At 38.8% G+C, this 16,362-nt stretch overlaps 1 protein-coding gene across 1 annotated transcript in view; it reads right to left on the bottom strand.

Annotated features, from left to right (window-relative positions):
* Window positions 1-16,362, bottom strand: part of kcnn3 (potassium intermediate/small conductance calcium-activated channel, subfamily N, member 3) — a 114,707-nt gene that overhangs the window by 28,844 nt on the left and 69,501 nt on the right. The window contains exons 5-6 of the mRNA XM_067448764.1: window positions 15,424-15,545; window positions 9,759-9,900 (exon numbers count right to left, since the gene is read on the bottom strand). Coding sequence (XP_067304865.1) covers window positions 9,759-9,900; window positions 15,424-15,545 — 264 coding nt within the window. The remainder of the gene's footprint in view (window positions 1-9,758; window positions 9,901-15,423; window positions 15,546-16,362) is intronic.

Raw genomic sequence — 16,362 nt, forward strand, 5'->3', positions numbered from 1 at the left:
CATCCTCCACTGCAGTTTATTTTTAGCCTCTTTCCAGCTCTGACGGTTATTGATATCTTGAGAAAATAAGAAAAACCACCTGCCCTCAAACCAAAATATATTCCCCAGGTTTCACAGACAAGGTTCAAGCTGGTACCTGACTAAAATGCATGTTTAAACTGAAATCATCTTGCACTGACACATCTTAAAATATCTCAGTGCCATTGTTTTGTCTCAAAATGCACAACAGTAATTTTTTTTGTTCTTTCTCTAAGGCATGTTTATGAAATCTAATTGCACTAAGGCCTAATCCTGGCTTAATCTAAGCCCTGTCCGTGAGACCAGGCAATTGCGTTAGAGCTTCCGTTTAAAACCCTGAATTTTCAGTGTTATGATACAAGAGAAAGGCTAATACGCAACGATAACAATGCTTTATCCTTAAGCTGGTGTTTGAATGAGGAATCAAGTTTTTCAAGACACTATGACCATATATAAAATGTCCTCCATTCCACATTTGCAGACAGGATAGACAGGTGCTTGTTGTATCCCCAAATCCTCGTGCTGCACCAAGCGACTTGCAAATCAAAGCCCTGCCCAAACACTCCCATTCCCGCAGGGCAGTGGTACAGTCTAACAGAGTTGGCCTTCAATGTTGTCATAGCAACAAGTCCCATAATTCTGCCTATAGAAAGTCATTACAATCACTCTCAATAGTAAAAGAAATCGCAACCAACACACTCTCTCTCTCTCTCTCTCTCTCTCTCGAATTCATAATCTGTAGCATTTCATCTTTTCAGCAGCACATATTTAAAAAATAAAGAAAAGGAAGGAACACAAACAGTTTGAAACATTAGCTGCCCTTTCAAACAATTAAGACAGATGGTATATTATCTGGGTCAATGACATACATAAATACACACACACACACACACACACACACACACACACACACACACACACACACACACACACACACACACACACACACACACACACACACACACACACACACACACACACACACACACACACACACACACACACACACACACACACACACACACACACACACATATATTGCAGGGTGTTCAAATACTTATTTTCCTCATATATATATTAGGGCTGTCCTCGACTAAGGATTTAGACATTCGAATCAGAATTGTCGAATCTTTCTATGGTCGACCGATAGTCGAATCATCTGTGTGTGTGAATGGGTTGGGAGGGGCACGACACTTGTCAGCAGAAGGGTAAAACTATTTTTATTTTCCTTTACACACTGCACACAGCAACAACTTTTAATAAAGCGACCAAAACTGCCTGCCAACTGACAGACGAACTGACAATGGCTTTCTTATTTAGGTTTAAATAGCCTAAAAGGTAATGTGGTGGCTAAACCTTCATAAACCATTTTCTCATAACATGTTAAAGCCGCGATCGAAATACAGAACATCACACAAATATATAAAAGAACATTTTGATAAATAAACCTAAAAAAAAACCTGCCTAGAGAGGAAAAGAACACTGAGTGCGTTTACATGCACGTTCTTTAGCCGATTGTGCCTAAAGGGGGTGAAGACGTATGCGAAGCTCAGCCCCGCGCCTCAGGATCTCACACTGCCACCTGACGTGCACATTATATACACGCAAGCTCATTTTAAATTGACTGACAGAAGAGCTGCAAGATGAGAGTATCTTGTAGCACTGGGTTAAATCAGTATGTACATTGACGATTTGAGGGAAATATAATATAAATTTAATATAAAACCTTGAAAAAGCACTCTGTGGTGCGGCAGGATTTTAAACAATTTCCTGAGTGGCTGCGGACAGGCGCTGAATGCTGCCACCGGTGTGTGTGTGTGTACACTCATTGAACGTGTTCGAATTTTAAAGGCGCGGTGCGAATCTCAGCGCCCTTAAAGCGGTCGCACATCGGATGCTCAGCTCAGCTCAGCGCCGCGACACGTCTTTAAAATATTGAGCACCCCCATATTGCCAAAATGGTATGATCCTCGTTTTATAACACACGCAAAGATTCAACCGTGAGATTGGTGGTCGAATCAGGCTCGGCATATCGATGCATCGAATCTTCGACTATTCGAGGTCACACCTAATATTACAGGTCCTTCTCAAAAAATTAGCATATTGTGATAAAGTTAATTATTTTCCATAATGTAATGATAAAAATGAAACTTTCATGTATTTTACATTCATTGCACTCCAACTTAAATATTTCAGGTCTTTTATTGTTTTAATACTGATGATTTTGGCATACAGCTCATGAAAACCCAAAAAATTCTCAAAAAACAAATTCTCACAAAATTAGCATATCATGAAAAGGTTCTCTAAACGAGCTATTAACCTAATCATCTGAATCAACTAATTAACTCTAAACACCTGCAAAAGATTCCTGAGGCTTTTAAAAACTCCCATCCTGGTTCATTACTCAAAACCGCAATCATGGGTAAGACTGCTGATCAGACCCTGTCCAGAAGGCCATCATTGACACCCTCAAGCGAGAGGGTAAGACAGAAAGAAATTTCTGAACAAATAGGCTTTTTCAAGTGCTGTATCATGAGTGCTGTATCAAGGCACCTCAGAGGGAAGTCTGTGGGAAGGAAAAAGTGTGGCAAAAAACGCTGCACAACGAGAAGAGGTGACCGGACCCTGAGGAAGATGGAGAAGGACCGATTCCAGACCTTGGGGGACCTGCGGAGGCAGTGGACTGAGTCTGGAGTAGAAACATCTAGAACCACCGTGCACAGACGTGTGCAGGAAATGGGCTACAGGTGCCGCATTCCCCAGGTAAAGCCACTTTTGGGCTACAGAGAAGCAGCACTGGACTGTTGCTCAGTGGTCCAAAGTACTTTTTTCGGATGAAAGCAAATTTTGCATGTCATTCGGAAATCAAGGTGCCAGAGTCTGGAGGAAGACTGGGGAGAAGGAAATGCCAAAATGCCTGAAGTCCAGTGTCAAGTACCCACAGTCAGTGATGGTCTGGGGTGCCATGTCAGCTGCTGGTGTTGGTCCACTGTGTTTTATCAAGGGCAGGGTCAATACAGCTAGCTATCAGGAGATTCAGGAGCACTTCATGCTTCCATCTGCTGAAAAGCTTTATGGAGATGAAGATTTTGTTTTTCAGCATGACCTGGCACCTGCTCACAGTGCCAAAACCACTGGTAAATGGTTTACTGACCATGGTATTACTGTGCTCAATTGGCGTCCCAACTCTCCTGACCTGAACCCCATAGAGAATCTGTGGGATATTGTGAAGAGAAAGTTGAGAGACGCAAGGCCCAACACTCTGGATGAGCTTAAGGCCGCTATTGAAGCATCCTGGGCCTCCATAACACCTCAGCAGTGCCACAGGCTGATCGCCTCCATGCCACGCTGCATTGAAGCAGTCATTTCTGCAAAAGGAGTCCCGACCAAGTATTGAGTGCATAACTGAATATAATTATTTGAAGGTTAACTTTTTTGTATTAAAAACACTTTTCTTTTATTGGTCGGATGAAATATGCTAATTGTTTTAGATTAGTTTTCATGAGCTGTATGCCAAAATCATCAGTATTAAAACAATAAAAGACCTGAAATATTTCAGTTGGTGTGCAATGAATCTAAAATATATGAAAGTTTCATTTTGATCATTAAATTATGGAAAATAATGAACTCACAATATGCTAATTTTTTGAGAAGGACCTGTATATATGAGGCAAATAAATATTTGAACACCATGGAAACATGGCACAAATGATTCCACTGCTTAAACCAGCACATGTCCAGGCCCATCTTAAGTTTGCCAATGACCATTTGGATGATTTAGAGGAGTCATGGGAGAAAGTAATGTGGTCAGATGAGACCAAAATAGAACTTTTTGGTCAAATACCATCCCTACTGTGAAGCATGGGGGTGGTAGCATCATGCTTTGAGGGTGTTTTTTTCTGCACATGGGACAGGGCGACTGCACTGTATTAAGGAGCGGATGACCGGGGCCATGTATTGCAAGATTTTGGGGAACAACCTCCTTCCCTCAGTTAGAGCATTGAAGATGGGTTGAGGCTTGGTCTTCCAACATGACAATGACCCAAAGCATGCAGCCAGGATAATCAAGGAGTGGCTCTGTAAGAAGCATATCAAGGTTCTGGTGTGGCCTAGCAAGTCTCTAGACCTAAACTCAATAGAGAATCTTTGGAGGGAGCTCAAACTCTGTGTTTCTTAGCGACAGGCCAGAATCCTGACCGATCTAGAGAAGATCTGTGTGGAGGAGTTGGCTAAAAATCCCTCCTGCAGTGTGCAAACTTGGTAAAAAATTACAGGAAACATTTGACCTCTGTAATTGCAAACAAAGGCTACTATACCAAATATTAACAATGATTTTCTCAGGTGTTCAAATACTTATTTGCAGCTGTATCATACAAATAAATAGTTAAAAAAAATCATACAATGTGATTTATGGATTTTTTTTAGATTATGTCTCTCACATTGGACATGCACCTACGATGACAATTTCAGACCCCTATATATATATACAGTCCCTGACAAAAGTCTTGTCGCTTGTGTACAAATTGACCTAAAGTGCCGCTGAAATATATTTCTAATCAAGATTTTTTTTACAAGAAATGGCTCATTTTAATCCCACCAGCTTCTGTGATAATGTTTCAGTGAAAAACTAAACTTTCAAAAAGTATTCTAATATTCACAGCTTGGTAAAGCCCATTGAGTCAATTTTTGCAAAGACATAAGTGTTGTCACCTTGTCATATGAGCTTCACCTGTGACTGATAATGGATCAGTTAGGTCTCAAGTGTGTATAAAAAGAACCCCAGTACGCTAGACCTTCTCATCAACTGCAACTAGACCTCTGCAAACATGCCTAAGATTCACCCTGAGACTAAAGTTTTGATTATCAACAGGCTGAAGACCAGATCCACTGCTGATGTGGCAGACACCTTCAATGTGTCTCAGCGTCAAGTACAGAGGATAAAAAAAGATTTGAAGAGACTGGAGATGTTTTTGACAAGCCCGGGTCAGGCAGACCCCGCAAGACAACTCGAGAGGACCGTTTGTTGGCTCGAAAATCCAAGGCCAGCCCATTTTCCACTGCAGCAGAGCTCCACGAGACCTGGTCACCTGAAGTCCCTGTGTCAACCAGAACGGTTTGTTGGATTCTGTCTCGAAATGGCCTCCATGGTCGAATCAGTGCCCAGAAGCCAGCACTAAACAAAAGACAATTGAAAAACAGCGTGGCATTTGCCAAGGCCCACAGCTTGCTAAAAGGATGGACGGAGGAAAAGTGGCAGAAGGTGGATTTTTCAGATGAATCTTCTGTTGAATTACACCACAGTCGCCGCAAATATTGCAGGAGACCTACTGGAGCCAGAATGGATCTGAGATTCACCCAGAAAACAGTGAAGTTTGGTGGCGGAAAAATCATGGTCTGGGGTTAGTGCGAGAGATCTGCAGGGTGGAAGGCAACATCAATAGTCTAAAATACCAAGAAATCTTAGCTACCTCTTATTCCCAACCATAAAAGAGGCCAAATTCTGCAGCAGGACGGTGCTCCATCGCATACTTCCATCTCCACATCAAAGTTCCTCAAAGCGAAGAAGATCAAGATGCTCCAGGATTGGCCAGCCCAGTCACCAGACATGAACATCATTGAGCATATGTGGGGTAGGATGAAAGAGGATGCATGGAAGACGAAACCAAAGAATATTGATGAACTCTGGGAGGCATGCAAGACTGCTTTCTTAGCTATTCCTGATGACTTCATCAATAAATTGTATGAATCCTTGCCAAACCGCATGGATGCAGTCCTTCAAGCTCATGGAAGTTATACAAGATATTAAATTTGGATCTCACAGCACCACAACTTAATTTGCTGACATATTTTTGTATTTGCAGTAAATTTGTTCAATTTCTGTATAGGCGACAAAACTTTTGTCTTGCCAATATTTGACCTTTCTATCTTGATTAAATGATAAATATTTTTTCTATGAAAATTATTTATTTCAGTGCATTAAACATCATTTGGGAGGGTTTAAGCTTTTCATATGAGCTATTTCTAACACCAATTAATTAATTAAAAGTCAGGTTAATATCAGGTATTTCTAGAAAATAGATAAGCGACAAGACTTTTGTCAGGGACTGTATATACACACACAATTCTCTTTTGATCTAATAAATATTCACAACATATAAAACAAATGCAGTACACAGACACAATGACTTGAATACACCTGTGCTATAATAAGCCGATTCCAAAAAGGTTGGGACACTGTTCAAAATGTAAATAAAAACAGAAAGATGTGGACGTTTAAAATGTCAATATCTTATTCAGAATACAACATAGATGACATACCAAATGTTTAAACTGAGAAAATGTATAATTTTAAGGGGAAAAAAAATAGTTTTTAAATTTCATGCCATCAACACATCTCAAAATGTGGGATAAGGCCATGTTTACCACTGTGTGGCATTCCCTCTTCTTTTTATAACAGTCTGGAAACGTCTGGCGACTGAGGAGATAAGTTGCTCAAGTTTAGGAATAGGAATGTTGTCTCATTCTTGTCTAAAACAGGCTTCTAGTTGCTTAACTGTCATAGGTATTTTTTGTTGCTTCTTCCTCTTTATGATGCACCAAATGTTTTCTATGGGTGAAAGATCTGGACTGCAGGCTGGCCATTTCAGTACTCGGATCCTTCTTCAATGCAGACATGATGTTGTAATTGATGCAGTATATGGTCCGGCATTTTCATGTTGGAAAATGCAAGGTCTTCCCTGAAAGAGACGACGTCTGGATGGGAGCATATGTTGTTCTAGAACTTGGATATACCTTTCAGCATTGATGGTGCCTTTCCAGATGTGTAAGCTGTCCATGCCACACACACTCATGCAACCCCATACCATCAGAGATGCAGGCTTCTGAACTGAGTGCTGATAACAACTTGGGTTGTCCTTGTCCTCTTTAGTGCGGATGACATGGTGTCCCAGTTTTCCAAAAAGAACAGAACAGTTTTCCACTTTGCCACAGTCCATTTTAAATGAGCCTTGGCCCAGAGAAAACGCCTTCGCTTCTGGATCGTGTTTAGATATGTCTTCTTTTTTGACCTATAGAGTTTTAGCCGGCAACAGGGAATGGCATGATGGATTGTGTTCACCACCCATGTTGTGATTTCCATTACAGTAGCATTCCTGTATGTGATGCAGTGCCGTCTAAGGGCCAGAACATCCAGTATGTTTTTCTGGCCTTGACCCTTACACATAGAGATTGAATCTTTGGATGATATTATGCACTGTAGATGATGATAACTTCAAACTCTTTGCAAGTTTTCTCTGAGAAACTCCTTTCTGATATTGCTCCACTATTTTTCGCCGCAGTATAGGGGGAATTGGTGATCCTCTGCCCATCTTGACTTCTGAGAGACACTGCCACTCTGAGAAGTTATTTTTATACCTAATTATGTTGCCAATTGACCTATTAAGTTGCAAATTGGTCCTTCTGCTGTTCCTTATATGTACATTTAACTTGTACAGCCTCTTATTGCTACCTGTTCCAACTTTTTTGGAATGTGTAGCTCTCATAAAATCCAAAATGAGCCAATATTTGTCATGACATTTCAAAATGTCTAACTGATATGTTATATATTCTATTGTGACTAAAATATAAGTGTATGAGATTTGTAAATTATTGCAGAATTGCATTCACAATTTGTACAGTGTCCCAACTTTTCGGGAGGAATCGGGTTTGTAATTAAACTTAATTTTGGGGAATATAGAGCCAACAATATCAAGATGATCAAACTGTCCTGATTTCATAATGAAGAAAAAAAGCCTCATTAAAAGACAGAAATCATTATTGAGCAGCATGGCCTATATTCTCTATACGCAAATTCTCTATTTATTATCAAATATGTACACTATATATATTATCAGATAAAATATTACTTATTTTATATCATGTAGCCTAAACCAACATGAATGAATAAGTCTCTTAAAATATCAGATAATTTGACAAACTTAGTTCAGGTTTCAAAATGTCATGTGGTGCAATTCCCCGAAAACATACATTATTGAATGATAATTATAATTTAATAATGACAACTGTTTAAAAAAGACATTTTGAGCAGGAGAGATGAATGCATTTGATCTATTTAAATGAATTTAAAATCTTTTTTTCAAAATAATGATTAAGATGTGTACACTCATACATTTTCAAGGTGGTACAAAGATATATTTTTACTTTTTACTTGATGGGTACACCACATTGCATTTTTGTATCATTAAATAAAACAAATTCTTGAAAACGTTTAAAATATTTTTCCAAACCCATTTTAACAGAAATCAACAGGAATAATAGAGAAAACCTTTCTAATAATTTTATAAAATAGGGATTTAAAAGCTATTTCCTGTTCTTTATCATGGACACATTTAATTGTCATTGGCATGCCTGCAATGTTATGTGTTATTGTGTGTGTGCAATCAAGAGAGAGATGATGTCAAACAACTCCAAAAACTAAAATAAACAGAAAAAAGAACCGTCATGTCAAATTACCCACACTTCTCTGTAGTCTCAGTGTTAGGGTATTTAGAGACACAGAAACTGACAGCATGGGAACAGAAAGAACAAATACTCCAAACAGAACAACAGAGAGAGGAGTGAAACGAGAGAAAGTGACCTTTTCTAACAGACATTTACGTCTGCAAACTCAATATCAACATATAAACATACTGCTGAACCACTGTTCTACACCACCTGTCAAGCATTCCTCAAGCACAGAGACATAAAGGCTCGGGAAGAGAGAGAGATTATAACAAGAAAAATACTTGGGGTTTACATTAAAGGGTTACTTCAACCAAAAATGAAATTGATGTCAATAATGACTCACCCTAATGTCGTTCCACACCCATAAGACCTCCATTTGTCTTCGGAACACAGTTTAAGATATTATATATTTAGTCCGAGAGCGTATCCAAGTGCACACTATACTGTCCATGTCCAGAAAGCTAATTAAAACATCATCAAAGTAGTCCATATGTGACATCAGTTATTTCATTAGAATCTCTTGAAGCATCGAAAATACATTTTGGTCCAAAATAAGCAAAAACGATGACTTTATTCAGCAATGTCCTCTCTTCCACATATGTTTTCAAACCTCAAATAAAGATTTAAAAGGTCATGAATCAGCGTATTGATTCATGATTCGGATCGTGTGTCAAACTGTCAAACTGCTGAAATCACGTGACATTGGCGATCCGAATCATGTATTTTCGATGCTTCAAGAGATTCTAATTAACTAACTGATGTCACATATGGACTACTCTGATGATGTTTTTATTCCCTTTCTGGACATGGACAGTATAGTGTGAATACACTTAGATACGCTGTCGGACTAAATATAAAATATCTTAAACTGTGTGTGAAGATGAACGTTGGTCTTTCGGGTGTGGAACGACATTAGGGTGAGTCATTAATGACATAAATTTCATTTTTGGGTGAACTAACCCTTTAAGCTATCACCATCATAAGGTTATCACGCAGAACAATGGCAGCCCTTAACAGCCTAAAAACTGAACAAATGTGCCATCCAAGAATACACAAGAGAATTTGTCCTAAAAAAAATGGATGTTTGCAAGCTGGTGTGTCCTGGCGTTTGCTAACAGACATGGTTTGGTTTTGGCATGTTTGTATTTCTAGAAATAAGATAACGAGAAGGAAAACATATCTTTAGATTATCCCCTGCCACTGTGGGTCTGAAAATGCTGTGCTATGTGTGTGTGTACCATAATTCCTGTGAGCAAACACACTCCCTTGCCACAGTAGGTGTGAGGCACCATGTCTCCATAGCCAATGGAGAGGAAGGTGATGGAGATGAGCCACATGGCACCCAAAAAATTACTGGTCACATCCTGAGCATCGTGGTACCTGAGAGAGAAATAAAGAAGCCACGGTTTAGTCTGGAAAGATTAGATTTTTTTTAAAGCAACTTTGAACATGTTCTGGATGTGGAAGGAATGGGGAAGCAATAACTGGATGTGAAATAGGCACAAATATCACATCAAAGTTTTCACATCAAATTCTTTCATACATTTCCAGCCCTTAATCTGATCAGAAAAGCACTTTGAAGGAAATTCTAGAAAGTCTAAGTGTTTGCCCAGAGGCTTGTCGAGAAATTTTGAGAAGGTTCTTAAATGTTTGTTATACCTTTGATGCGGCAAAGAAAAAAAAAAAAAAAACATTTTCCTATCCTCCTCGAGAACATCTTAATATATATTAGTGGCAAAACAATAAACAAACAAAACGAGACTAAACTAAAAATAAAAACTAAATTTATTAAAAATAAATATAATACAACAAAATAAACAATATTAAAAACATTGTTTGCCACCCATCCTTCTCATATCAACACATTCAGTCAAGTTAACCTAATTAAAGGTGCAGTATGTAATATTGACAGCTAGCTGTTGAAATGGGTACTGCAGTCCAAATTCAAAATACTGGAGAGTTGTTTCTAATGCCCCCTCCTCCTCTACAGTCACGTGGGTTGCCAGATTAAGAACATGTAACATAAACAGGCAAAATTAAACTAGCCTTATATTATAAGTTGATCAGCTAATGCGTGTTTGTGTGTGTGTGTATATATATATATATATATATATATATATATATATATATATATATATATATATATATATATATATATATATATATATATATATATATATATATATATATACCATGTATATATACCATGTATATATACATATATATATACCATGGTCTGTTTTAATACTCGATTCTGATTGGTTGGAAGGTGTGCAGTAAAACCGTTTAATGCACAGGTAGTTCCAGTCAGTTTGATTACAGTTCGAAATTAATCCGCCACTATAAACACTGGTAACCATAGTAACACAGTTACGCTTGCAAACAGAGTGACAGTGGCAGACTGCAGTATCAGCCACGGATATGTCTATACGTATAACGTTACATATCTATGGCAATATTAAGTGACATGAGACATGATGTGACACACAGAAGCCAATGGCACATATGTCACTATGTGCAGGTATGTATACGTATACCTATTTATGACTATGGGCATATTGGCACATATGGCACATGCAAACTTCATTGTCATGTCACTGACATTATCGCGACAAACATTGACACGGACATGACACCTGCATGACACCGAGTTGCAGAACATGCCTTGTGTCGTGCGTTTTTTACATTCTATGACGGTCGTGACACCTACACTGACAGACTCGAGCACCTATATTATTATTTAATTTAATGCATTAAATGTAATGTGTCTTTATAGGTTGACGCGGGGTTTATTTCACACTAGGCTACACATAATGATGATTAGTTCAAATAAAGATTGCCTTGTCACTGCAGTGTTGCCTGTCATTCATAAATAATTTTAATAAATCCATTAAATAATTATTAAGTTATGTTCGCTATGCTTAGGCGACGAGGGGATCTTCAGAATCACATGAAGAGATCACGAACGCATCTCTCAAAACATCAGTTACAGCTTTAACTTGTTTTTAACTTGGCAAATAACCATGGTATAAGCGGGATAATCCACGGCTAGCCATGCATTAAATGATTTTAATGCACGACCTAGAGGCAACCACCCTCCGCTTCGCATCGGGCGGTTCTTTGCCTCTATGCTGTGCATTAAAATCCTTTAATGCATGGCTAGCCGTGGATTATCCCTTACATATATATATATTAGGGGTTGCACCGACTAATCGACCTTAATGCTCTGTCATGACACTTTAAGCTTAAAGGGATCCCCTGGTGTTGAGACTTGTATGGCTTAATATAACATAAATGATGTCTCTTACTGAATTATGTAGTAGAAAACCCATGAAAGATCTACGTTATTTAAAAAATCGATTTTATATTTGGACCATGGGCGGCGCCATTTTGTTTGCGTTCTAGGTTGATGACGTAGATTGGTTGAACTCCTCAATCAGCTGGCGTTACCCGTAGCTATTTTTACCACAACGCAACTCGAAAATTGTTTCAGAGTTAAACAAAACCAATGAATTGCTTTGTAATTGTACTTAAAACACACTCAAACATACATGTGCACACAAACTCACCTACACAAACAGATCGGCGGCCGGGCACACACACCTGACAGACTACTGTCTCAATCGAGATGTTGGGCTGCTCAGTCTCCATGACAGGGGCTGAATCCGAAATCGACCCCCTATACCCTGAAATAGGGCATTATTTGAAGGGACGGCCATTTGTAGTGTTGTCCGACATCATAGTGGACATGTTCGAGTGCAGTCATTCAGTCTCACGTTCACCGAAATGTACCGATTTACAACAGCAGTCCGACTTCACGCACCCAAACATACATGTGGACACAAACTCTCTCGCTCACACAGACTCACACACACCCCAACAGATCGGCGCGAACACACACACACACACACACACACACACACACACACACACACACACACACACACACAAACACACACACACACACACACACACACATATGAGGCGCGAACAGATCGGCACGAACACACACGCACTGCGCGCGCGCATACATCACTATTCCCTGTGTTGATATCATAGATAGACTGTTGATATGCAGTAGATTAACTGTAATGCCTAATGTATCCAGCAGAGGGAAATATCTAGGTAGGATGATGGGATAAGTTAATGTGAGGAAGAGAGGCAGGATGTTTTGGTGATGATGCATGGGATTGGTTTGTGCAGTAAAGTTTGAGCACGCTCAGTGAATTAACCTCAATCTTTAAACTTTCACTTGGAATACACAAATTACTTTCGCTACTTTTGTTCACTAATACAACTTGAAGGAGTGAATGAAGACGATCGAGTGCGTGAAGTCGGACAGCTGTTGTGTGTAAATCGGCTGTACACTCGTTATTGCGGTGAACGTGAGACTGAATGACTGCACTCGAACATGTCCCTATGGTGTCGGACAACACTACAAATGGCCGTCCCTTCAAATAATGCCCTATTTCAAGGTATAGGGGGTCGATTTCGGATTCAGCCCCTGTCGTGGAGACTGAGCAGCCCAACATCTCGATTGAGACAGCGCAGTCTGTCAGGTGTGTGTGCCCGCCCGCCGATCTGTTTGTGACTTGTGTAGGTGAGTTTGTGTGCACATGTATGTTTGAGTGTGTTTTAAGTACAATTACAAAGCAATTCATTGGTTTTGTTTAACTCTGAAACAATTTTCGAGTTGCGTTGTGGTAAAAATAGCTACGGGTAATGCCAGCTGATTGAGGAGTTCAACCAATCTACGTCATCAACCTAGAACACAAACAAAATGGCGCCGCCCATGGTCCAAATATAAAATCGATTTTTTAAAATAACGTAATCTTTCATGGGTTTTCTACTACATAATTCAGTAAGAGACATCATTTATGTTATATTAAGCCATACAAGTCTCAACACCAGGGGATCCCTTTAACGTCGACTAGTCGCTGGCCTATAGAGGGCGCAACAGGATAGACAATTTCCTGACACAGGCTCTGTTTTAAACAGTTAAAAATGACAAATAAATGCATACTCCGAGAGCTCTCCACAAGACATGTTTGATTACCATCTGATGCTCAAATTGATCAGGAGAATGCAGGCTATATATATATATATATATATATATATATATATATATATATATATATATATATATATATATATATATATATATATATATATATATATATATATATTATCAGGCAAAAGCTGGCAACCTAGGATGTTAAAATACTATTGGTTAATTTGGCAGTGGCCGGATCTCATGGACCAAAACAAAAACAGACATGCTGACATGGAACACACATTTGAGAGTAAACTGATAAAGTATTTGAACTTAGCATGTTTAACTAAATCTCTGCAAACATATTGTTATTTTATGCTTTAGTACAGTCAAAATATTACATACAGCACCTTTATAAAAAGTTATCACATTTCAGACTATTTTGATGAAAACTTACAAAGACAAATGTTTGGTTTAAGAACATAAATAGGACCGATTTCATTTGGACTTCAACAGAAGAAAATCAATGGCTTTTTTCTGTCATTTATATAGTAGTTCAAGGGAATCTGTTATGCAAAATTCACTTTTATAAGGTGTTTGTACACCGATGTCTGACAACAACCAGCCTATAATGATAAAAATTCACACTTTTTTTCATAATTCCCATAAATCAAAATCAGTCTCTTCGAACAACCTGATTCAGATTCCCCTCTACAATGATGTAATAGTTGGGAGAAGCCCTGGCCACAGCCAGTTACGATCTGCCCTAGGCAAAGACACCGTTACTGCAGATTCTGACATTTCATTGTGTGAGATTGTTCTGTTTTGTTGTTACAGCTCATTTGCATTTAAAGAGACACACAAAAACCGCATATTTCTGCTCACCCCAAAAAGCGACAATTTTAACCTATATATATATATTTTTTTTTTATATTAATTTTTTTATTTTAAGCTATAAAAAAATCTGTGGAGTGTTTTAAGCTAAAACTTCACATACACACTCTGGGGACAACAGAGACTTATTTCACATCTTATAAAAGGGGGAAATATAAGGTCCCCTTTAAGTCCTCTTAAGGGATCATAGCATCTTCCCAAGAATGTAGTTTACAAAACAAGTTCATCCAGTTAGTGGGAGGTCTGAAGCCCACTGTGTGCGTGCTGGACTGAGTAAGAGCAGCATTCAGCCTGCAGGGAGACTCCTCCTCTGGAAAGGGCCTTTAACATGATGACTTTGAGTGCAGTGCATATAAATAGAGCAGATCCCTGTAGGCTCATCTCACAACGACGCTGCCCTGAACACATATGGCAATTCAAATGCACAAACTGTCACTCATATCACGCTGCTCGAGTCTGCCGGTATCAAAACAATAATCAAACCTCAGGCCCCCAATCCGGGGAACCCTCAATATTTTAAAGCGTAAACCCCAAGACTAACACGCATCCAGAGTTTGTAACCATGACAACACGTCTGGCAGAGTCGGAAAAACCCACTCACTTGCCTGAGGGCCTAGTTTATCCCGCGACCCTTTTAAGACGCAACATGGGAAATCTGTTGATGCACATCATGATTGGCTGCTGCACGGAGTGCATATCTGGAAAAAGGGGAACGCTGTTTAGACAGACAGGTCTCTTTTGGATACAAGGGTGTGAATGAAAGTGCTCATTTTCTGTCTCTTTCTCTTCTTCGATCCCTGTTTCTCTCTGGTCTCCCACATAACAGCGAATGTGTAGAACGAGTGTTTGCACACCTCTAGTGGAATGTTGTCATCCAGGCAGTGCCACTTATTGGTGGGGATTCAGGTGAGTCCTCATTAAGCATAAGAAACTTGACAGCGTCTAGACAGAACGGCACAGTTCGAAACACAATGATTCATTTGTTCATTCTTCCTCACGCTCGTTCTCTCTCTTACCTCTCACACACTCTTACGGTCCAGGCAGCGATGATCCACAGGGAGATGCTGAAGACTAGAAGCACCGTGCCTGGGCATATGGTCATCAGGGTCTTCATCACAAACCGTGTGTTAAAGTGCACCTGAAAAGAGAAAAGCAACCAGTATTGTGGTTCCTTTCAGTCTGGATTTCACCATCACAGTAGATTAAGTTACAAGTTGCGGGAAGCTTTTACTGATGATGGATATGATATCATCTTATAATGATCTTATATCATGAAAATTATGGTTAAGCATTGATTCCCATACTTGTTTGTTCACAGTTCTCTGATGTTGGTTAGTGGCCACATGACACAAAGTAAAACAATAGATTAAACATTTGAAAAAAATATGTTTTTGTTTGAAATATTTTATTGTTTTTACTTTGAAATTACTTCTTTATTTAAATTGTATATATATTTTATATCTCAGACTTATCTCAGAATTCTGAGTTTTTTTCTCATAATTGCTTAAATATAAAGTCACAATTCTGAGAAATAAACTTGCAATTGTGTGATATAAATGGACAATTGTGAGAAATAAACTTGCAATTGCATGATATAAAGTCTCAATACTGAGAAAATTCTGACTGCGCGTTATAAAGTCACGATTCTGACTTTTTTCCCTCGCAATTGCGTGATATAAAGTCGCAATTGTGAGGGAAAAAAGTCAGAATCGTGACTTTATAACGCGCAATTGAGAGAAAAAAAGTCAGAATTCTGGGATAAAAAGTCACAATTACTCTTTTTAATTTTTTTATTTAGTGGTGGAAGCGGGTTTCCATAACAATCAATATAGTTTATAATGCAAATAAACACACTTTTTCCCCCAAAATAGATATATTCTTGCATTGCATTGAATGTTTTATATGCATTTTCTTTAAAAAAAAAAAAGGTAGTAAAGCCGCTGTGGTGGTGAGAT

The sequence above is a fragment of the Pseudorasbora parva genome, chromosome 7 (genome assembly GCF_024679245.1).
Source record: "Pseudorasbora parva isolate DD20220531a chromosome 7, ASM2467924v1, whole genome shotgun sequence".
Classification (NCBI taxonomy): Eukaryota; Metazoa; Chordata; class Actinopteri; order Cypriniformes; family Gobionidae; genus Pseudorasbora; species Pseudorasbora parva.